This window comes from Aythya marila, assembly GCF_965140915.1.
Source record: "Aythya marila genome assembly, chromosome: 31".
NCBI lineage: Eukaryota > Metazoa > Chordata > Aves > Anseriformes > Anatidae > Aythya > Aythya marila.
In genome coordinates, this window is record NC_139072.1 from 521618 (window position 1) to 545242 (window position 23625).

Here is a 23625-nt window from a genome sequence, read left to right on the forward strand (position 1 = left end):
AGGGGGGGGGGTCACCCGCCATGTGTCCCCCCCCCCCCGGTGGCGATGTCCCCAATGTCCCCACCTCGCCGGGGCCGGGGGTCACCTTCAGGACGCGGCCGCGCTCGAAGTCCCCCAGGTCCACGGAGCTGTGGAAGGAGCAGGAGGCCAGGGGGAGGCGGCCGTAGCCTGGGGGGGGGGGGCAATAAATTGGGGGGGGGGGGGCAATAAATTGGGAGTTGGGGGCATTTAGGGGGGTGGGGGGGGGGTGGGGGGGATTTGGGGTTAAGGGGGGATTGGGGGGATTTGGGGGGATTTGGGGTTGGGGGGTGTTTAGGGGTTGGGGGGTACTTGGGGGGGTGGGGGGATTTGGGGGGCTGGGGGGGCTTTGGGGGGGCTGGGGGGGCACTTGGGGGGCTGGGGGGGTCTTAGGGGGCATTTAGGGGCTGGGGGGGCACTTGGGGGGTTGGGGGGATTTGGGGTTAAGGGGGGATTTGGGGGATTTGGGGGATGGAGGGGTTGGGGGGATTTAGGGTTGGGGGGGGATTTGGGGGGGATTTAGGGGTTGGGGGGGTACTTGGGGGGCTGGGGGGGCACTTGGGGGGTATTTAGGGGTTGGGGGGGCATTTAGGGGTTGGGGGGGTACTTGGGGGGCTGGGGGGGTCTTAGGGGGCATTTAGGGGGTGGGGGGGCTTGGGGGATTTGGGGGGATTTGGGGTTAAGGGGGGGATTTGGGGGGATTTGGGGGGTTGGGGGCATTTAGGGTTGGGGGGCACTTGGGGGGTATTTAGGGGTTGGGGGGGTACTTGGGGGGCTGGGGGGGTTGGGGGGATTTGGGGGGATCGGGGGGGTTTGGGGGGATTTGGGGTTAGGGGGGCATTTGGGGCTGGGGGGGATTTGGGGGGGATTTAGGGGTTGGGGGGCACTTGGGGGGGGCTGGGGGGGCACTTGGGGGGTATTTAGGGGTTGGGGGGGCACTTGGGGGGCTGGGGGGGTTGGGGGGATTTGGGGGGATCAGGGGGGTGGGGGGGATTTGGGGTTAAGGGGGGATTTGGGGGGATTTAGGGTTAGGGGGATTTGGGATTTGGGGGGGGAATTGGGGGATTTAGGGCTGGGGGGGTACTTGGGGGGTATTTAGGGGTTGGGGGCACTTGGGGGGGTGGGGGGGTTGGGGGGATTTGGGGTTAAGGGGGGGTTTGGGGGGATTTGGGGTTAGGGGGGATTTGGGGGGATTTAGGGTTAGGGGGGCATTTGGGGCTGGGGGGGATTTGGGGGGGATTTAAGGGGATGGGGGGCACTTGGGGGGATCGGGGGGGTGGGGGTGGTTGGGGGATTTGGGATTAAGGGGGGATTTGGGGGGTATTTAGGGCTGGGGGGGATTGGGGGGATTTGGGGTTGGGGGGGGAATTGGGGGGGGGAATTAAGGGGTTGGGGGGCATTTAGGGTTAGGAGGGGATTTGGGGGGGCACTTAAGGGGCTGGGGGGCACTCGGGGGGATTTGAGGGGTTGGGGGGGGCCTTGTGGGGTGGTGGGGGGGTCACTTTTGGGTTTTTTTTTTGGGGGGGGGGTCCCTGGGGGGTCTCACCCCGCTGCTCGTCCGTGCCCAGGCTCAGCTCCTCCGTCAGCCCCAGGCGCAGTTCTGTTGGGGGGGGGGGGGAGGGGCTGCCGTCACCCCCCCCCCAATTTGTGTCCCCAAATTGTGTCCCCCCCCCCCCCCCAAAAAAAAAAAAAGCCCCCCCCTCACCGCAGGCGCTGGGCAGGAAGCTCTTGAGGCGGATCTCGCCCTCCACGTCCACCTTCAGGGGGGTGCCCTGGGGGGGGGGGACACAATTGGGGGGGGGTCCCCAGGGGACATGGGGACACCGGGGGGGGCTCGGGGGGGCTTGGGGACACCGGGGGGGGCTCGGGGACACCGGGGGTCCCGGGGGGGCCACCCAAATCTTGAGGGACGCTGAGGGGGACATGGGGACACTGGGGGGGGTCCCAGGGGGATGTGGGGACACCGGGGGGGGGTCTGGGGACACCGGGGGGGGGCTTGGGGACATTGGGGGGGCTTGGGGGGGCTCAGGGACACCCAGGGGGCTTGGGGGGGCTCAGGGACATCGGGGGTCCCAGGGGGATGTGGGGACACTGGGGGGGTCCCAAGGGACACTGGGGGGGGTCCCAGGGGGTCACCGGGTGCTTTGGGGACATGGGGACATGGGGGGGTCCCCAGGGGACATGGGGACACTGGGGGGGGCTGGGGACACCAGGGGTCCCAGGGGGATATGGGGACACTGGGGGGGTCCCAAGGGACATTGGGGGGGGTCCCAGGGGGATGTGGGGACACCGGGGGGGGGCTTGGGGACATTGGGGGGGCTTGGGGGGGCTCAGGGACACCCAGGGGGCTTGGGGGGGCTCGGGGACATCGAGGGTCACAGGGGGATGTGGGGACACTGGGGGGGTCCCAAGGGACACTGGGGGGGGTCCTATAGGGTCACCGGGTGCTTTGGGGACATGGGGGGGGTCCCCAGGGGACACGGGGACACCGGGGGGGGTCCCAGGGGGGGCCACCTGAATCCTGAGGGACATTGGGGGGGGGGACATGGGGGGGTCCCGGGGGACATGGGGACACTGGGGGGGGTCCCATGGGGTCACTGGGGGTTTTGGGGACATGGGGACACTGGGGGGGGGGGCTGGGGACACCGGGGATCCCAGGGAGGGCTTGGGGACACTGGGGGGGGCCACCAGGTGCTTTGGGGACATGGGGACACTGGGGGGGGGGCCAGGGGGACATGGGGACATTTGGGGGGGGGGCACCCAAATCCCAAGGGCCACCGAGGGGCCACCGGGGGTCCCGTGGGGGCCACCAGGAGCCTCAGGGACATTTGGGGGTGGGGGCCCATGGGGGCTGGGCACAGAGGGGTGACACCGAGGGGGGGTCCCCAGGGTGCCCCCCCCCCCCATTTTTGTCCCCCCCCCACTCACGTTGGCGGCGATGACGACTGTCAGGCGCTCCACCACGTCCACGAAGAGCTCGCTGCGCCCCCCCTGTGTCACCAAGGGGGGGTCATGGGGGGAGGTGACACCCAGGGGACATTTTTTTTTTTGGGGGGGGGTCCTGTCCCCTACCTGCTCCCCCGGGGGGGCAGCACCGGGCGGTTGGGGGCCGTGCTGGGGGCCACGCGGCTCTGCTGCGTCTCGGCGCCGAACTGCGGGGGGGGGCAATTTTTTTGTGGGGGGGGGGGGGGACATGGGGACATCGTGGGGACATCGTGGGGACATCGTGGGGACATTGGGGGGGCATCGGGGGGGGTTGGGGGCAAGGTTTTTGGGGGGTTTGGGGATGTTTGGGGGGGTTTGGGGACACCAAAGTGACACCGTGGGGGGGTTGGGGGCATTGGGGGGGGGTTGGGGGGACATTGGGGGGGGTTGGGGATAATGTGGGGGGGTTGGGGACATCGTGGGGACATTGGGGGGGCATCGGGGGGGGTTGGGGGCAAGGTTTTTGGGGGGTTTGGGGATGTTTGGGGGGGTTTGGGGACACCAAAGTGACACCGAGGGGGGGTTGGGGACACTGGGGGGGGCATTGGGGGGGGGCATGGGGGGGTTGGGGACAATGTGGGGGGGTTGGGGACATCGTGGGGACATTGGGGGGGCATCGGGGGGGGTTGGGGGCAAGGTTTTTGGGGGGTTTGGGGATGTTTGGGGGGGTTTGGGGACACCAAAGTGACACCGAGGGGGGGTTGGGGACACTGGGGGGGGCATTGGGGGGGGGCATGGGGGGGTTGGGGACAATGTGGGGGGGTTGGGGACATCGTGGGGACATCGTGGGGGGGTTGGGGACACTGTGGGGGGGGGTTAGGGGCAAGGTGGGGGGGGTTGAGGACACTGGGGGGGCACCAGAATGGGGTTTGGGGACACCAAAGTGACACCGTGGGGGGGTTGGGGACACTGGGGGGGCATTGGGGGGGGCATGGGGGGTTGGGGACAATGTGGGGGGTTGGGGACATCGTGGGGACATCGTGGGGACATCGTGGGGGGGTTGGGGGCAAGGTTTTGGGGGGGGGTTGGGGATAATTGGGGGGGTTTGGGGACATCAAAGTGACACCGAGGAGGGGTTGGGGGCATTGGGGGGGGCATGGGGGGGTTGGGGACAATGTGGGGGGGTTGGGGACATCGTGGGGACATCGTGGGGGGGTTGGGGGCAAGGTTTTTGGGGGGGTTGGGGATATTTGGGGGGGTTTGGGGACACCAAAGTGACACTGTGGGGGGGTTGGGGGCATTGGGGGGGGCATGGGGGGGTTGGGGACATCTTGGGGACATCGGGGGGGGTTGGGGGCAAGGTTTTTGGGGGGGTTGGGGATATTTGGGGTGGGTTGGGGACACCAAATGACACCGTGGGTGGGGTTGGGGACAATGGGGGGGGCATTGGGGGTGGCATGGGGGACACTGGGGGGAGTTGGGGACATTTGGGGGGGTTGGGGACATTGGGGGGGGGGGTTGGGACACTGTAGGGACATTGGGGGGGGGGGACCATGGGGGGATTTGGAGCCAGCAGGGGGGTGTTGGGGACATCTGGGGGGGGTTTGGGGACACGGGGGGGGATGGGGACACCGGGGGGGGGGTTGGGGACATTGGGGGGGGTTGGGGACATTTGGGGGGGGGTTAGGAACAGGTTGGGGACATTTTGGGGGAGGGTGGGGGCCACCAGGGGGGGATTTGGGGTCACTGGTGGGGGGAGTTGGGGACATCAGGGGGACACCGGGGAGGGTTTGGGGACCCCGGGGGGGGTTTGGGGACATGGGGGGGGCTTGGGGACATTGGGGGGGGCTTGGGGACATTGGGGGGGGTCTCACCAGCCCCACAGAGCCCAGGTCGAGGAGGCTGAAGGGTCGGGGGGCCGCGGGCTCGCCCTGGGTGAGGCTGCGCAGCACCTCGGGGGCCGTGCTCTGAACGTAGCCAAAATCCTTTGGGGGGGGGGAAATTATGGGGTGGGGGCGGGCCCCGGGGTCACCCCACAAGGACACCCCCTGGAAATGGCCCCAAACCCCACGGAAATGGGCCCAAAGCCATGGGAATGGCCCTGATCCCATAAAAACCTTCGTGATCCTATAAAAAAGGCCCCGATCCCATAACGGTATCCTCGGCCCCATAATCATGTTCTGACCCCATAATCATGTCCCGACCCCACAGCCACATCCCTGACCCCATAACCGTGTCCCGACCCCATAGCCATGTCCCAAACCCGTAGCCATGTCCCCAACCCCATAATGATGTTCTCACCCCATAACCTAGCCCTGACCCCACAACCCACCACCATCTTGTCCAGCAGCTCGTACACCAGCCCCCTGACCCCATAAACCCACCCCCTGACCCCATAACCCCCTGACCCCATAACCTGACCCCACAACCCACCACCATCTCGTCCAGCAGCTCGTACACCAGCCCCATGACCCCATAACCCCATAACCTGACCCCATAACTCCCTCACCCCATAACCTGACGCCATAACCCCCTCGACCCTATAACCTGACCCCAACCCCACAACCAACCACCATCTCGTCCAGCAGCTCATACACCAGCCCCATGACCCCATAACAATGTCCCTACTCCACACCCTGACCCCATAACCCCCTGACCCCACCCCCTGACCCCATAACCTGACCCCATAACCCCCTGACCCCACCCCGTGACCCCATAACCCCCCGACCCTATAACCTGACCCCATAACCCACCACCATCTCGTCCAGCAGCTCGTCCACCAGCCCCATGACCCCATAACAATGTCCCTACTCCATAACCTGACCCCATAACCCCCTGACCCCACCCCCTGACCCCAGAACCCCCTGACCCTATAACCTGACCCCCCGACCCTATAACCTGACCCCATAACCCACCACCATCTCGTCCAGCAGCTCGTACACCAGCCCCAGGTTCAGCCCCAGGCTCCTCTCGCTCAGGGTCCCGCAGTGCTCCCGCAGCAGCGTCACCAGCCTGGGGGGGGGGGGCACAGGGCCCCATAACCCCCCGACCCCATAACCCCCCCGTACCCTCCCCATGTCCCCAAACACCCCCCCATGTCCCCCCTATGTCCCCCCCATGTCCCCATGGCCCCCCCCGTGTCCCCACACCCCCCCATATCCCCCTGTCCCCCCCCATCCCCATATCTCCATGTCCTTGTGCCCCCCCATATCCCCGTCCCCCCCATGTCCCCATGTCCCCACACCCCCCCATGTCCCCATGCCCCCCCTGCGTCCCCATGTCCCCGTGTCCCCATATCCCCACGCCCCCTATGTCCCCCCCCATGTCCCCATATCCCCCCCATATCCCCCTGTCCCCCCCCACGTCCCCATGTCCCCACGCCCCCCCCATGTCCCTGTGCCCCCCCCGTACCCCCCCATGCCCCCACGCCCCCCCCATGTCCCCATATCCCCCCCATATCCCCCTGTCCCCCCCCCATATCCCCACGCCCCCCCATGTCCCCATATCCCCCCCCATGTCCCCGTGACCCCCCCGTGTCCCCATGCCCCCCCGTGTCCCTGTGCCCCCCCCGTGTCCCCAGCCCCCCCCCCATGCCCCCATATCCCCCCCCGTGTCCCCAGGTCCCCCCCGTGTCCCTGTGCCCCCCCCGTGTCCCCATATCCCCCCCATAGCCCCCTGTCCCTGTGTCCCCATGCCCCCCCCATATCCCCATATCCCCCCCCATGTCCCCATATCCCCCCCCCACGTCCCCGTGACCCCCCCCCGTGCCCCCCCCCGTGCCCCCCCCCCCGGTACCGGTTGAGGAACTCGAGCAGGGTGAAGGGCGAGGCCCCGCTGCGGGCGGTGGCCCCCACGTAGAGCCCCCCGTGGCGCACGTGCACGAACAGCCGCCCCTCCTGCGCCTGCCACGGGGCACCCACGGGTCCCCAACGGCCCCAAAAGGGCCACCCCACAGCTCCCCCCGGACCCTCGGCCCCGTTGGGTGGCCCCGAACACCATTGGGAGGCCCCAGACCCCATAGGGTGGTCCCAAATCCCATAGGGTGGCCCCAAAACCCATTGGGTGGTCCCAGTGTCCCCAAACCCCATAGGTGGTCCCAAACCCCATAGGGTGACCCCAAACCCCATAGGGTGAACCCAATTCTCTGTAGGGTGACCCCAAACCCCATAAAGTGGTCCCATTGTCCCCATACAGTGACCCCAAATCCCATAAGGTGGTCCCAAATCCCACAGGCTGACCCCAAACCCCATAAAGTAGTCCCATTGTCCCCATACAGTGACCCCAAACCCCATAGGGAGGCCCCAAACCCCATAGGGAGGCCCCAAACCCCATAAAGTGGTCCCATTGTCCCCATAGGGTGGCCCCAAACCCCATAGGGTGGCCCCAAACCCCATAAAATGGTCCCATTGTCCCCATAGGGTGACCCCAAACCCCATAGGGTGGCCCCAAATCCCATAGGGAGGCCCCAAACCCCATAAGGTGGTCCCATTGTCCCCATACAGTGACCCCAAACCCCATAGCGTGGCCCCAAACCCCATAGGGTGGTCCCAAACCCCATAAAGTGGTCCCATTGTCCCCATAGGGTGGCCCCAAACCCCATAGGGTGGCCCCAAACCCCATAAAATGGTCCCATTGTCCCCATAGGGTGACCCCAAACCCCATAGGGTGGCCCCAAATCCCATAGGGAGGCCCCAAACCCCATAAGGTGGTCCCATTGTCCCCATACAGTGACCCCAAACCCCATAGCGTGGCCCCAAACCCCATAGGGAGGCCCCAAACCCCATAAAGTGGTCCCATTGTCCCCATAGGGTGGCCCCAAACCCCATAGGGTGGCCCCAAACCCCATAAAATGGTCCCATTGTCCCCATAGGGTGACCCCAAACCCCATAGGGTGGCCCCAAATCCCATAGGGAGGCCCCAAACCCCATAAAGTGGTCCCATTGTCCCCATAGAGTGACCCCCATTGCCTGTAGGGTGGCCCCAAACCCCTCATAAGGTGGTCCCAATGTCCCCAGGGTGTCCCCAACCCCATAGGGTGCCCCCAGACCCCCCCCATAGGGTGTCCCTAGGGCATTCCCAGACCCCATAGGGTGCTCCCCAGACCTCATAGGGGTGCCCCCACCCCTAATAGGGGTGTCCCCCGACCCCATAGGGTACCCCCGACCCCATAGGATACCCCCGACCCCATAGGGTGCCCCCCGACCCCAAAGGATACCCCCAACCCCCCATAGAGTGCCCCCCAGGCGCCCCCATAAGGTGCCCCAGACCCCATAGGATACCCCCGACCCCATAGGATACCCCCAACCCCATAGGGTGCCCCCAGACCTCATAGGGTGCCCCCCACCCATGGGTGCCCCCCCTCACCATGAAGACGGGGGCCTGGTCCCCCCGCAGGGAGGTGACCCCCCGGTAAAAGGCCTCGGTGACATCCCCGCGGGCGTCCCCACGGACTGGGTGGGGGGGGATTTAGGGTCAAGGAGAATTAATTAAGGGATTCATTAATTAATTGATTGATTAATTAGTTAATTAATTAGGGGGGGGGGCAGGATACAGTCCTTCAGCACCAGCGGGTCGCCCTTGGAGGACAGGATGAAGATCTGCGACAGCATCCCCTGGCTGGGGGGGGGGCAATGGGGGGGTCCGTGAGCCCCCCCCCCCATTAAAAAAAAAAAAACAAACGCCCCCAAAAAAACCCTAATCCCCCCCACCCCATAAAACCCCCTTTTTCCCCCCCCAGACCCCATAAAACCCCCATTTTCCCCCCATTTCCCCCCCACCCCATAAAGCCTCCTTTTATCCCCCATTTCGCCCCCCCAGACCCCATAAAATCCCCTTTTTTCCCCCATTTTGCCCTCCCAGACCCCATAAAACCCTTTTTCCCCCTCATTTCGCCCCCCCAGACCCCATAACCCCCCCCTTTTCCCCCATTTCCCCCATACCCCATAAAACCCCCATTTCCCCCCCCAGACCCCATAAAACCCCTTTTTCCTCCCATTTTGACCTCCCAGACCCCATAAAACCCCCTCTTTCCCCCATTTCGCCCCCCCAAACCCTATAAAACCCCCTTTTTCCCCCCATTTTCCCCCCCAAGACCCCACAAATCCACCTTTTTCCCCCCATTTCGCCCTCCCCCCCCCACAAATCTCCCTTTTATCCCCCATTTCCCCCCCCCTCCCCCCTCCCCATCCCCTTGTGCCCCCCCCCGGCCCCTTTCTGCCCCCCCCACCCCCTGCCCCGACCCCAAATCCCCCCCCCAAATTCCGCCCCCCCCCCCCATTTCCCAGGCCGCGCGGCCCCTTTAAGAGGGGGCGGGGCCACGGCGCCCCCCGAAACCTGCGCCCCGCCAGGGAGGGGAGGGGGGAGGAGGAGAAGGAGCGGTCACGTGACTCCGCCACCCGAAAGGCGCGCCCGAGAGGCGTGGCCTGGCGCGCGATTGGCCGCGCGGCGGTCACGTGGGGCGGGATTTTCGCGCCACTTTCCGAGCCGGGTCCGTGCTCGCGGGGGGTTCGGTTTGACCCCCGCGGGCCCCCGTCGCCGAACCGGAAGTCGGGAACCGAACCCGGTACCAGAACCCGGAAGCGAAGCCGGAAGCGGAGGCCCCAGCATGGCGCCGAGGGACTACGAGGCCGAGAAGGGTGCGGGGAGGGGGAGGGGGCACCGGGGGGGGGGGGAGGGGGCACCGGGCTCGGTGTGTGACCCCCCCCGGTCCCGGTGTGCCCCCCCCAGAGAAGGCGAAGCGCTTCCTGCAGGATTTCTACCGGGAGGGCGATGGCGGCAAGGAGTTCCCGTACCGCCAGCAGCTGGTGAGGGCCGCGACCCCCCCGGGACCCCCCCCCCGGACCTTCCCGGGACCCCCCCGGGAGCTGGGAACCCCCCCCCGGGATGTGGGACCCCCCCCCGGAATCTGGGACCCCCCCCCGGGCCCCTCCCCCCTCAAGACCCCCCTCAATTCCCTCCCCCCCCGGGGACCCTCTTGGGACCCCCCCCCTTTTTCGCCTCCCCCCCACCTCCCCTTTACCCCCCCCTTCCCCCCCCAATCTTTGGGACCCCCCTCACCCCCCCCCAATATTTTACCCCCCCCTTCTCTTTGCCCCCCCTCCTTTGTGTCCCTTATTCTCCCCCCCCTTATCCCTCTTTATCCTGCCCCCCCCCCCAATTTTTGGCCCCCCCCCTCACTTATCTTTACCCCCCCCCATCCCTTATCCCTCCCCTTCATGCCCTACTCACCCCTTACCCCCCCCTTACTCCCTTCCTTTGTGCCCCCCCCACCCCTTTATACCCCCCCTTGTGGTCCCCTGACCCCCCGTTGTGCCCCCCCTTTTATACCCCCCCTTGTGCCCCTCCCACTCCTTTATACCCCCCCTTGTGCCCCCCTGACCCCCCGTTGTGTCCCCCCACCCCTTTATACCCCCCTTCTGCCCCCTGCCCCCCATTGTGCCCCCCCACCCATTTATACCCCCCCTTCTGCTTCTCTGACCCTCCTCTTGTGCCCCCCCACCCCTTTATTACCCCCCCCTTCTGCCCCCCTGACCCCCCTTGTGCCCCCCCACCACTTTATACCCCCCCTTCTGCCCCCCACTCCCCCTTTACCCCCCTTCTGCCCCCCTGACCCCCCCCATTGCGCCCCCCCTCACCCCTTTATACCCCCTTTACACCCTGCCCTTGTGCCCCCCTCACCTTTTACCCCCTCCTTCTGCCCCCCCGACCCCCCCTTGTGCCCCTCCACCCCTTTATACCCCCCCCTTCTTCCCCCCTGACCCCCCTTGTGCCCCCCCACCCCTTTATACCCCCCTTCTGCCCCCCTGACCCCCAATTGTGCCCCCCCTTGTGCCCCCCCACCGCTTTATACCCCCCCTTGTGCCCCCCCCTCCCCCTTTACCCCACCTTTTCACCCCTTTACACCCCCTCTTTCCCCCTGCCACCCCCCTCACACCCCCCCCGTGATCTTTTCACCCACCCCCCGTGATTTTTTCACACCCCCCCGTGTTTTTTTTGCCCCCCCAGGAGGCGCTGGCGCAGCGGCAGCAGCGGGTGCTGCGGGTGGCGCTGGACGAGGTGGCCGAGGAGGAGCCGGCCCTGGCCGAAGCCGCCTGCGACAACGCCGCCCGCTACCGACGCCTCTTCGCCGACGCCGTGCACGAGCTGCTGCCCCTCTTCCGGCACGGCCAGGTCGGGATGGACCCCCCCGGACCCAAATCGGGACCCCCCCGGTCCTATTCCCCATCCTCAGACCCTATTTCTCTTTATTTCGCCCCATTTTCCCTCCCCTGTTCCACCACACACCCCCCAACAAGCTCTTGCCACTCTTTTGGCACCAGAAGGTAGGGGTCAGGACCCCCCCCAGACCTAAATGGCCCCCCCCCGGACCCAAATCGAGACCCCCCCGGTCCTATTCCCCATCCTCAGACCCAATTTTCCCTTATTTCACCCCATTTTCCCTCCTCTATTTCACCGCACACTCCCCACAAGCTCTTGTCACTCTATTGGTACCAGCAGGTAGGAGTCAGACTCCAATCGGACCCCCCCCAGACACAAATCGCCCCCCCAGACCTAAATCAGCCCCCCCCACAATCTATTCCTTATTCTCAGACCCAATTTCTCTTTATTTCGCCCCATTTTCCCTCCCCTTTTCCACCACATACCCCCCACGAGCTCTTGCCACTCTGTTGGTACCTCCAGGTAGGACTCAGACCCCCCCCCAGACCCAAATTGGACACTCGCAGACCCAAATTGCCCCCCCAGACCTAAATCAGACCCCCCCCCCAATCTATTTCCCACCCTCAGACCCTATTTCCCCTTATTTTACCCCATTTTCCCTCCCCTGTTTCACCACGCACCCTCCACAAGCTCTTTGCCACTCTTTTGGCACCAGCATGTAGGGGTCAGGACCCCCCCAGACCCAAATCACCCCCCCCGGACCCAAATCGGGACCCCCCCGGTCCTATTCCCCATTCTCAGACCCTATTTCCCCCTATTTCACCCCATTTCCCCTTCCCTATTCCCCCCCCCCCCCCCAATTTGCCCCACGAGCTGCTGGTGCTCTATCAGGCCCCCCCAGCCCTAAATTGCCCCTCCCCAGCCCCAAATTGCCCCCCCCCCAGACCCCAATCAGACCCTCCCCAGATCCTATATCCTATTTTCAGACCCAATTTCCCCCTATTTCACCCCATTTTCCCTCCTCTATTCGCCCCCCCCGCCAATTTGCCCTACAAGCTGCTGATTCTCTATTGGACCCCCCCAGCCCCAAATTAGGCCCCCCCAGCCCCTATTCCCCCCCCTTCTGACCTGATTTCCCCCTATTTCACCCCATTTCCCCTCCCCTATTCCCCCCCCCAATTTACCCTACAAGCTGATGATTCTCTATTCCCCCCCCCCCAGTCCCCAATTGGCCCCCCCCAGCCCTTAATTAGCCCCCCCCAGCCCCAAATTAGCCCCCCCAGCCCCCATTCCCCTTCCTCTGACCCAATTTTGCCCAATTTCACCCCATTTTTCCCCCCCCAGGTGCCCCCCAAGGACGCTCTGGACGTTTACATCGAGCACCGGCTGCTGCTGGAGCAGCGGGGGCGTGAGGGGGGGGCCACCCGCAGCCCCCACAACAGCTACCCCCCCGAGCTGCTGCGCCGCTTGTGAGTCCCAGGGGGGGGGGGGCACGACACAAAAAAAGGGGGTGGGGGGCTTCCCCGCGACCCCCCCCTGCCTGCAGAGCCCCGCGGGGGGCCCCCAATTCCCCCTTTGCTCCCCAAAATTCCTTGCCCCCCCCCTTCCATTTCCATCCCTGTGCCCCCCCCCCTAATTCCCTGTGCCCCCCCAATTTCTGTCCCCATTGCCCCCAAGTCCCTCTTTCCCCCATTCCCATCCCCATGTGCCCCCCAGTTTCTTGTAGCCCCCCCCATTTTTATCCCCGTTTGCCCCCCCAATTCCTATCTCCCCCTATTTTAATCCCCAATTCCCCTCCCCACGTGCCCCCCAATTCCCTGTAGCCCCCCCATTTTTATCCCCATGTGCCCCCAATTCCCCTTCTCCCCCATTCCCATCCCCATGTGCCCCCCAGTTTCTTGTAGCCCCCCCAATTCCCCGTTTCCCCCATTTCCATCCCCCTGTAGCCCCCCCAATTCCCTGTAGCCCCCCCAATTCCCCGTTGCCCCCCCATTTTTATCCCCGTGTGCCCCCCAATTCCCATCTCCCCCCATTTTAATCCCCAATTCCCATTCCCACGTGCCCGTTGTGCCCCCCCTGACCCCATTGTGCCCCCCTGACCCTGTTGCGCCCCCCCAATTTCCATCTCCCCCCGTTCTAATCCCCAATTCCCCTCCCCATATGCCCCAATTCCCCCTCAATCCCCATCCCCACGTGCCCCCCAAGCCCCCCTGACCCCTTTGTGACCCTCATTGTGCCCCCCCGGACCCCCGTTGTGCCCCCCCTGACCCCGTTGTGCCCCCCCCCCACCCCCAGCGAGCTCTACTTCACCGCCCCCTCGGCCACCAAAGCCCGCGTCATCCGCGACGTCCGCGCCGACTGCATCGGCAAGCTGGTGACCGTGCGCGGCATCGTCACCCGCGTCACCGAGGTCAAGCCCATGATGGTGGTGGCCACCTACAGCTGCGACCAGTGCGGCGCCGAGACCTACCAGCCCGTACGGGGGGGGCGCTGGGAGCCGTGGGGGGGGCGCCGGGGGGCGTGGGGGGGGTGGTGGGGGGTGGGAGGGGGCATTGGGTTGGGTGGAGGGGGCGTTGGGTTGAGTAGGGGGTGTTGGGTTGGGTGAGGGTGGCTGTGTTGAGTCGAGGGGGCATTGGGGTTGAGTGGGGGAGGCGTTGTGTTGGGTGGGGGGGCGTTGGGTTGAGTAGAGGGGGGTTCAGTTGAGTGGGGGGGGCGTTGGGTTGGCTTTGGATTGAGTGGGGAGGGTTGGGTTGAGTGGGGGGGGCTTTGGGTTGAGTAGGGCAGAGTTGGGATTGAGTAGGGGGTGGTGGGTTGAGTGGGGGCAGCTGTGTTGAGTCGAGGGAGCATTGGGGTTGAGTGGGGGGGGCGTTGGGTTGGGTGGGGGGGCGTTGGGTTGGCTTTGGGTTGAGTAGGGAGGGTTGGGTTGGGTGGGAGGGTGTTGGGGTTGAGTAGAGGGGGTTTCGGTTGAGTGGGGGGGGCGTTGGGTTGAGTAGGGGGGGTGTTGGGTTGAGTAGGGGGGGCGTTGGGTTGAGTAGAGGAGGTTTCAGTTGAGTGGGGGGGGCTTTGGGTTGAGTGGGGGGGGTTGGGGTTGAGTGGAGGGGGCGTTGGGTTGAGTGGGGGTGCGTTGAGTGGGGGGGCTGGTGTTGGATTGAGTGGAGGGGCTTTGGGTTGAGTGGGGGGGGGTTGGGTTGAGTAGAGGAGGTTTCAGTTGACTGGGGGGGTTCATTGGGTTGAGGGGGGGCGTTGGGTTGGGTGGAGGGGGCATTGGGTTGAGTGGGGGTGCGTTGAGTGGGGGGGCTGGTGTTGGATTGAGTGGAGGGGCTTTGGGTTGAGTGTGGGGGGGTTGGGTTGAGTAGAGGAGGGTTCATTGGGTTGAGGGGGGGCATTGGGTTGAGTAGGGGGTGGTTGGGTTGAGTAGAGGGGGTTTCGGTTGAGTGGGGGGGGCGTTGGGTTGAGTAGGGCAGAGTTGGGATTGAGTAGGGGGTGTTGGGTTGAGTGGGGGCGGCTGTGTAGAGTCGAGGGGGTGTTGGGTTGGGTGGGGGGGCGTTGGGTTGAGTAGGGCAGAGCTGGGGTTGAGTTGGGGGGGGGCGTTGGGTTGGGGGGGCGTTGGGTTGCACAGAAGGGTCGTCGGCTTGAGTGGGGGGGGCCGTTGGGGGCGCTGGGGTTGAGTAGAAGGCATGGGGTTGAATGGAGGGCTTTTGGGTTGAGTAGAGGGGGTTTTTGGTTGAGTAGAGGGGGTTTTTGGTTGACCTGCAGCCCCCCCGTGCCCCCCCCCCCAGGTACTGGCCCCCACCTTCACGCCGCTGCTGCTGTGCCCCAGCACCGAGTGCCGCACCGACCGCGCCGGCGGCCGCCTCTGCCTGCAGAGCCGCGGCTCCAAATTCCTCAAATTCCAGGAGATGAAGCTGCAGGAGCACGTGGGTGCTGGGGGTGAGGGGGGGGGCGTTGGGTGTGGGGGGGGCACCCCCAAAAGGTCCCCATCTGTTGTCACCTCGCTTGGGGACGCGGCGTGTCTTGGTGTCCCCCCCCCCCAAAAAAAATCCGTCCTCTGGTGGTGACGTTCGTCATCTCCACGCTGCTGTGGGGGCATCGGTGGTCCTTGGGGGGGCGGGGGAGGTTTTGGGGGGGCTTTGCGCGGGGTGGGGTGACTGGGCAGCATTGGGGACACCCTTGTCCCCCCCCCCAGACCGACCAGGTCCCCGTGGGCCACCTCCCCCGCTCCATCAGCGTGGCCGTGCAAGGGGAGAACACGCGGCTGGCGCAGCCCGGGGACCACGTGGCCGTCACCGGCGTCTTCCTCCCGCTCCTCAGGACCGGCTTCCGCCAGCTCACGCAGGTCAGCGTCCCCAAACTGTCCCCAAATTGTCCCCCAAAGTGTCCCTCAGCTCATCAGGAACTTCCCCAATTGGTTGGGGGCGTCCCCAACACGCTACTTGTGTCCCCAACGCGTTGGGATCGTCCCCAACACGGTGTCCCCAACGCGTTGGGAATGTCCCCAATGCACCAGGAGTATCCCAAACACACCAGGAATGTCCCCAACACGCCGGGGATGTCCCCAACGTGCCCTGTCCCCGCAGGGTCTCCTCTCCGAGACCTACCTGGAAGCCCACCACATCGTGAAGATGACCAAGAGCGAGGAGGACGCGTCGGGGGCCGATGAGCTGACGGAGGAGGAGCTGCGGCAAATCACGGGTGAGGTCCTGGGGGGTGTGGGGGGCGTGGGGACGTGCAGTTAGGCCCCACGGGACCCCGCAGCATCCCCGTGTCCCCCCCCCGTAGAGGAGGACTTCTACGACAAGCTGGCGGCCTCCATCGCCCCCGAGATCTACGGGCACGAGGATGTGAAGAAGGCGTTGCTGCTGCAGCTGGTGGGGGGCGTGGAGCGCAGCCCCCACGGCATGAGGATTCGGGGTGAGGGCGCGGGACCCCGTGTTGGGATTTGGGGGCGTCCCCATGGCTGTGTGGGAAGTTTTGGGGGTGCAGAAGAGCCCACGGGGGTCCTTGTTTCCATGGGTTGAGGTTTTGGGGGTCAAGAGCGGTCCCTGGGGGTCCCCATCCCCATATGGGAAGGTTTGGAGGTGCAGGGGGTCCCCATGCCCACGTAGGAAGGTTTGGGGGGTGCAGAAGGTTCCGTGGTGCCCCCACATCCGTGCACCAAGCTCTGGGGGTGCAGGTGGTCCCCATCCCCATGGGGGAGGGGGGCACAGGACCCCGCAGGTCCCCACCAGCCCCTCTCTGAGACGTTGGGGGCGCCCTCCAGGTAACATCAACATCTGCCTGATGGGAGACCCCGGCGTGGCCAAGTCCCAGCTGCTCTCCTACATCGACCGCCTGGCGCCGCGCAGTGAGTGCCGCGCGTCCTTGGGTTGGGTTGAGTAGCATTGGGTGGGGTAGTGTTGGGTAGCGTTGGGTAGGGTTCGGTTGAGGAGTAGGGTTGAGTAGGGTTGGGTTGGGTACAGTTGAGTTGGGTAGGGTTTGGTTGAGTACAGTTGGATAGAGTTGGGTTGGGTAGGGTTGAGTAGGGTTGGGTAGGGTAGGGTTGAGTTCAATTGGGTAGGGTAGGGTTGGGTACGGTTGAGTAGGGTTGGGTACGGTTGAGTAGGGTTGGGTAGAATAGGGTTGAGTTCAATTGGGTAGCGTTGGGTAGGGTTGGGTGCGGTTGAGCAGGGTTGGGTTGGGTACGGTTGGGTTGAGTACAGTTGTGTAGGGTTGGGTAGGGTTGGGTTGGTACAGTTGGGTAGGGTTGAGTAGGGTTGGGTAGAGTAGGGTTGAGTTCAGTTGGGTACGGTTGAGCAGGGTTGGGTTGGATACGGTTGGGTTGAGTACAGTTGAGTAGGGTTGGATAGGTTAGGATCGGGTACAGTTGAGTAGGGTGGGGTTGGGTAGCGTTGGGTAGGGTTGAGTAGGGTTTGGTTGGGTGGGACGGGCCCTTTGAAACTTCTCCCAGTCCCCTCAGTTTTTTTGCAGAACCTTGAGGTTCCCCATGCCCCATAGCAGCCTCCCGTCCCCTTAAAGACCTGGGACACCCCCAAAACCCCCCCACCGAGCCCTGTCCCCCCTCCCCAACCTCCTCAACCTCCCCACCTCATACCCGTCCATCCCCAAGGCCAGTACACCACGGGCCGGGGCTCGTCGGGCGCGGGGCTGACGGCGGCGGTGCTGCGCGACCCAGTGACGGGCGAGCTGGCGTTGGAAGGCGGCGCCTTGGTCTTGGCCGACCAAGGCATCTGCTGCATCGACGAATTCGACAAGATGTCCGAGGCCGACCGCACGGCCATCCACGAGGTGCTGGAGCAGCAGAGCGTCTCCATCGCCAAGGCCGGCGTCTTGGCCACCCTCAACGCCCGCTGCGCCGTGCTGGCGGCCGCCAACCCCGCCTACGGGCGCTACGACGCCCGGCGCAGCCTGGAGCACAACCTGCGCCTGCCGGCCGCGCTCCTCTCCCGCTTCGACCTCCTCTGGCTGCTCCCCGACCGCCCCGACCGCGACCATGATTTGCGGTGAGGGGGGACGCGGGGACAGTGGGGACAATGGGGACGGTGGTGGGGACCGTAATGGGGTTGATGGGGACCATAATGGGGGAGATGGGGACGGAGGTGGGGACATGGGGGTGGTGGGGACCATAATGGGGGTGACGAGGACTGAGGTGGGGATATGGGGGTGATGGGGACCATAATGGGGACGGATCTGGGGATGTGGGGGTGATAGGGGCCATAATTGGGTTGGATTTGGGGACATGGGGAGGATGGGGACCATAATTGGGATAGAGGTAGAGACAATGGGGACAGTAGTGGGGATGATGGGGACCATATAGGGATGGAGGTGGGGACATAGGGGTGACAGGATCATAATTGGGATGGTTTTGGGGATATGGGGATGATGGGGCATATAATTAGGATGAAGGTGGGGACGATGGGGACCATATGGAGATGATGGGGATGGATTTGGGGACATTTGAATGATGGGGACCATAATGAGGATGGATTTGGGGACATGGGGGTGACAGAAACCGTAATGGGGGTGAATTTGGGAACATGGGGGTGATGGGGACCGTAGGGGGGAAGGATTGGGGGACATGGGGGTGATTGGGACCATAATGGGAATGGATCTGGGGATGTGGGGGTGACGAGGACCATAATGGGGAAGGGTTTGAGGACATTTGGATGACTGGGATCATAATGGGGAAGGATTTGGGAACAGGGGGGTAACAGGGACCGTAATGGGGATGGATTTGGGGACATCAGGATGACTGGGATCATAATGGGGAAGGATTTGGGGACGCTTGGATGATGGAGGCCATAATGGGGATGGATTTGGGGACATATGGATGACTGGGACCATAGCGGGGATGGATTTGGGGACGGGCTGGTGACGGGGACCATAATGGGGAAGGATTTGGGGACGGGGTGACGCAGACCATAATGGGGAAGGATTTGGGGACATCTGGATGACTGGGACCATAGCGGGGATGGATTCGGGGACGGGCTGGTGACGGGGACCATAACGGGGATAGATTTGGGTACGACAGCAATCCTAATTTTGACCAATCTCACCCAACCCCAGCCTGGCCCAGCACATCACCTACGTGCACCAGCACAGCCGCCAGCCTCCCAGCTCCTTCCAGCAGCTGGACATGAAGCTGATGAGGTCGGTGCCACCCCCAAATCCCCTCCTCTGTCCCCCCCGTCCCCTGTGGTGTCCCCACTTGCCCCCAACGTCCCCGTCCGCAGGCGTTACATCGCCACCTGCAAGAGGAAGCAGCCGGTGGTGCCCGAGGCCTTGGCCGACTACATCACGGCCGCCTACGTGGAGATGCGCAAGGAGGCCTGGGCCAGCAAGGACAGCACCTACACCTCCGCCCGCACCCTGCTGGGCATCCTGCGGCTCGCCACCGCCCTGGTGGGTGGGGGTGGGGGTTTGGGGAGAAGGTTTGGGGTCATGGGGGTCGAGGGGAGAAGGTTTGGGGTCATTGGGAGGAGACTTGGGGTCGTGGGGAGAAAGGGGAAGAGGCTTGGGGTCGAGGGGAGAAGGTTTGGGGTCAAGGGAAGGAGACTTGGGGTCGTGGGGAGAAAGGGGAGAAGGTTTGGGGTCAAGGGGGGAAAGGGGAGAAGGTTTGGGGTCAAGGGGGGAAAGGGGAGAAGGTTTGGGGTCAACAGGAGAAAGGGGAGAAGGTTTGGGGTCATTGGGAGGAGACTTGGGGTCGTGGGGAGAAAGGGGAGAAGATTTGGGGTCATGGGGAGAAAGGGGAAGAGGCTTGGGGCCAAGGGGAAGAGACTTGGGGTCATGGGGAGAAAGGGGAGGAGGCTTGGGGTCAAGGGGAGAAGATTTGGGGTCATGGGGAGAAAGGGGAGGAGGTTTGGGGTCATGGGGGGGAGGCTTGGGGTCAACGGGAGAATGGGGAGAAGGCTTAGGGTCGAGGGGGAGAACAGGGAGGGGGTTGGGGGTCGTGGGGAGAAAGGGGAGGAGGTTTGGGGTCAAGGGGAGGAGGTTTGGGGTCAAGGCAAGAATATTTGGGGTCGAGGGGGGAATGGGGAGAAGGCTTGGGGTCAAGGGGAGAAGGTTTGGGGTCAAGGGGAGAAGGGGGAGGAGGTTTGGGGTCAAGAGCAGAATATTTGATGTCAAGGGGAGAACAGGAAGGAGGTTTGGGGTTGAGGGGAGAACGGGGAAGAGGTTTGGGGTCAAGAGGAGAATATTTGAGGTCAAGGGGAGAACGGGAACGAGGTTTGGGGTCAAGGGGAGAATATTTGGGGTCGAGGGAAGATTTGGGGTCATGGAGAGAACGGGCAGGAGAAGCCTTGGACGTGAGGAGGAGGAAGGGCAGGAGAAGACTTGGGGTCATGGGAGGGGGCGGGAGGAGGTGGGACAGGGCGGGACCCGATAGGAGAAGGCTGGATTTGGGGTGGGGGGGTCCGGGTGGTGACCCCCACCCCCCTGGTGCCACCCCCCAGGCCCGGCTGCGGCTGGTGGACGTGGTGGAGAAGGAGGACATCAACGAGGCCATGAGGCTGATGGAGATGTCCAAGGACTCGCTGCTGGGGGACAAGGGACAGCAGGGCCGGTGAGCGGGGACACGGGGAGGGGGGCTTGGGGACATCGGGGGGGCTGTCCCTGTCCTCATTTCCCCTGAGGGGACAGGGAGGAGGTGACGCTTTTAGGGTCAGCCCAACCCGTCCCGTCCCAACGCGGCCACAGGGTGGTGGGGAGGTGACACAGTTGGGGTGGCCACGGCCCCAGGGAGGGGTGTCCCCAAGATGGTTTTAGGGAGGTGCCACCACCCTCGGGATGTCCCCGATGTGCTTAGAGAGGTCCCATCACCCTCAGGCTGTCCCCAAGATGGTTTTTAGGTCATGCCACCTCCCTTGGGATGTCCCCAAGATGGGTTTTGGGACCATGGCCGCCAACCTCAACACATCTCAAGAGGGTTTTAGGGAGATGCCACCACCTTTAGGATGTCCCCAGATGCTTGGGGTCATGCCACCACCCTCAATGTGTCCCCAAGATGGTTTTAGGAAAGTGCTACCACCCTTGGGATGTCCCAAATGTGATTAGAGAGGTCCCATCACCCTCGGGATGTCCCCAAGATGTTTTTTAGGCCATGCCACCTCCCTTGGGAAGTCCCCAAGATGGGTTTTGGGACAATGGCCACCACCCTCAACCCATCCCAAGATGCTTGGGGAGATGCCACCACCCTTGGGATGTCCCCAAGATGGTTTTAGGAAGATACCACCACCTTTAGGATGTCCCCAAGATGCTTGGGGAGGTGCCACCACCCTCTGGATGTCCCCAAGATGGTTTTAGGGAGACGCCACCACCCTTGCCATGTCCACAAGATATTTTTGGGCCACGCCACCAACCCTGGGACATCCCCAAGACATCTTTAGGGAGTTACCACCACCCTCAACCCCTCCCAAGATGGTTTTAGGGAGATGCCACCACCCTTGGGAGGTCCCCAAGATGTCTTTGGGAGGATGTCACCACCCTCAGCCCCTCCTAAGAGGGTTTTAGGGAGGTGCCACCACCCTCATCTTGTCCTCAAGATGTTTTTTGGGCCATGACACCTCCCTCGGGATGTCCCCAAGATATTTTTTAGGCCACGCCACCACCCTTGGGACCCCCCCCAAGCCATCTTTAGGCAGCCACCACCACCCTCAACCCCTCCCAGGAGGGTTTTAGGGAGATGCCACCACCTTTAGGATGTCCCTAAGATGCTTGGGGAGATGCCACCACCCGCCGGATGTCCCCAAGATATTTTTTAGGCCACGCCACCACCCCTGGGACATCCCCAAGACATCTTTAGGGAGTTACCACCACCCTCAACCCCTCCCAAGATGATTTTAGGGAGGTGCCACCACCCTTGGGATGTCCCTGTGATTAGAGAGGTCCCATGACCCTTGGGATGCCCCCAGGATGTTTTTTGGGCCACGACACCACCCTTGGGACATCCCCAAGACATCTTTAGGGAGGTGCCACCACCCTCAGGATGTCCCCAAGATGGTTTTAGGAAGATACCACCACCTTTAGGATGTCCCCAAGATGCTTGGGGAGGTGCCACCACCCTCTGGATGTCCCCAAGATGGTTTTAGGGAGCTGCCACCACCCTCAGGATGTCCCCAAGACATTTTTTTGGCCACGCCACCACCCTTGGGACCCCCCCAAGCCATCTTTAGGCAGCCGCCACCACCCTTAACCCCTCCCAGGAGGGTTTTAGGGAGATGCCACCACCTTTAGGATGTCCCTAAGATGCTTGGGGAGATGCCACCACCCGCCGGATGTCCCCAAGATATTTTTTAGGCCACGCCACCACCCCTGGGACATCCCCAAGACATCTTTAGGGAGTTACCACCACCCTCAACCCCTCCCAAGATGATTTTAGGGAGGTGCCACCACCCTTGGGATGTCCCTGTGATTAGAGAGGTCCCATGACCCTTGGGATGCCCCCAGGATGTTTTTTGGGCCACGACACCACCCTTGGGACATCCCCAAGACATCTTTAGGGAGGTGCCACCACCCTCAGGATGTCCCCAAGATGGTTTTAGGAAGATACCACCACCTTTAGGATGTCCCCAAGATGCTTGGGGAGGTGCCACCACCCTCTGGATGTCCCCAAGTTGGTTTTAGGGAGGTGCCACCACCCTTGGGACCCCCCCGAACCATCTTTAAGCAGCCACCACCACCCTCAACCCCTCCCAAGCTAACTCGGGGCGCTGCCACCCCACCCGGGGGACACCCCATAACCCCCATCGGTGACCCCCTTGTCCCCTCCGCAGCCCCCCCCGGCCGTCGGATGCCATCTTCGCGGCGCTGCGGGAGCTGGCGGGGCCGGGGGGGCGCAGCCTGCGCCTGGCCGAGGCTTTGCCCCGGTGTTTGGCCAAGGGCTTCACCCCCGCCCAGGTCCAGGAGGCGTTGGAGGAGTACGAGGAGCTCAACGTGCTGCAGGTCAACGCCGCCCGCACCCGCGTCACCTTCGTCTGAGGGGGGGGCTTGGGGGGGGCTGGGGATGGGTAGGGAGGGCTCCAGGGGTCTTCAGGGGTCTTCAGGGGGTCTTCAGGGGGTGATGGGGAGGGGCTGGGGGAGCTCCTGGGGGAGCGGGGTCAACCCAACGGCGTCTTCTTGGGGTTGGAGGAGGTCCCATGGGATCACCGAGGGGGTGTGGGGGCGATTGGGGACGTCCTGTGGTGTCTTTTTGGGGTTATGAGATGTCCCGTGGCATTTCTGGGGGCTCATGTTATGTCCCATGGTGTGTTTTTGGGGTCAGAGGAGGTCCCATGGGATCACCAGACAGTGTGGGGACACCCCAACGGTGTCTTTTTGGGGTCATGAGATCTCCCATGACCCCAAAAAGACACCACGGGACATCTCATGACCTCAAAAAGACACCACGGGACGTCCTATGGGATCTTTTGGGGTCAGAGGAGGTCCCATGGGATCACCAGAGGGTGTAGGGACACTTGGGGACGCCCCAACGGCGTCTTCATGGGGTCATGAGATGTCCCATGGCATTTTTGGGGGGTCATGAGATGTCCCATGGTGTGTTTTTGGGGTCACGGGGGTCCCATGGCGTGTTTTTGGGGTCATGAGATGTCCCCTGTGATTTTGGGGTCGTGGGAGGTCCCATGGGATCACCGGAGGGTGTGGGGACACCCCAATGGCGTCTTCATGGGGTCATGAGATGTCCCATGGCGTGTTTTTGGGGTCATGAGATGTCCCATTGGATTTTTTGGGGTCAGAGGAGGTCTCATGGGATCTCCAGGTGCCGTGGGGCCAATTGGGGACCCCCCCACCCCCTCCCCTTTGCCCCCAGTTTCCTGTTCTGTGTTTTTTAACCAATAAACTGCTTTTTTAGGGCTGGTTTTGACACCGGGGGTGCTGCTTTTTCCTTCCTGTGCCCCCCTGTTGAGTGTCCCCCATTGGGTGCCCCCCCCTTGAGTGTCCCATCGTTGGGTGCCCCCCCCATTGGGTGCTCTCCCATTGGGTGCCCCCCCCTTGAATGTTCCCTGTTGAGTGCCCCCCCCCCATTGGATGCTC

General features: G+C 63.8%; 2 protein-coding genes across 2 annotated transcripts in view; one reads left to right on the plus strand and one right to left on the minus strand.

The window, feature by feature from the left end:
- Positions 1–9305, minus strand: part of AP4M1 (adaptor related protein complex 4 subunit mu 1) — a gene marked incomplete at its 3' end in the record, with an annotated part of 9769 nt that extends 464 nt beyond the window's left edge. The window contains 12 exon segments of the mRNA XM_082781613.1: positions 65–168; positions 1565–1618; positions 1724–1790; positions 2947–3009; positions 3091–3101; positions 3104–3170; positions 4818–4928; positions 5859–5955; positions 6739–6845; positions 8308–8393; positions 8495–8559; positions 9277–9305. Of these exon segments, the coding sequence (XP_082637739.1) occupies positions 65–168; positions 1565–1618; positions 1724–1790; positions 2947–3009; positions 3091–3101; positions 3104–3170; positions 4818–4928; positions 5859–5955; positions 6739–6845; positions 8308–8393; positions 8495–8552 (825 nt within the window). The 5' untranslated portion in view covers positions 8553–8559; positions 9277–9305.
- Positions 9306–9413: 108 nt separating this feature from the next.
- Positions 9414–22572, plus strand: MCM7 (minichromosome maintenance complex component 7; the record flags this gene model as incomplete). The annotated part of the gene is made up of 15 exons (XM_082781602.1): positions 9414–9578; positions 9670–9746; positions 10948–11112; positions 12445–12569; positions 13396–13576; positions 14880–15017; positions 15287–15436; positions 15678–15792; positions 15880–16011; positions 16361–16444; positions 17207–17600; positions 18664–18747; positions 18831–18999; positions 20049–20158; positions 22368–22572. The coding sequence occupies exons 1-15, from the start codon at positions 9548–9550 to the stop codon at positions 22570–22572; spliced, it is 2160 nt and encodes a 719-aa protein (XP_082637728.1). The 5' UTR covers positions 9414–9547.
- Positions 22573–23625: the final 1053 nt, after the last annotated feature.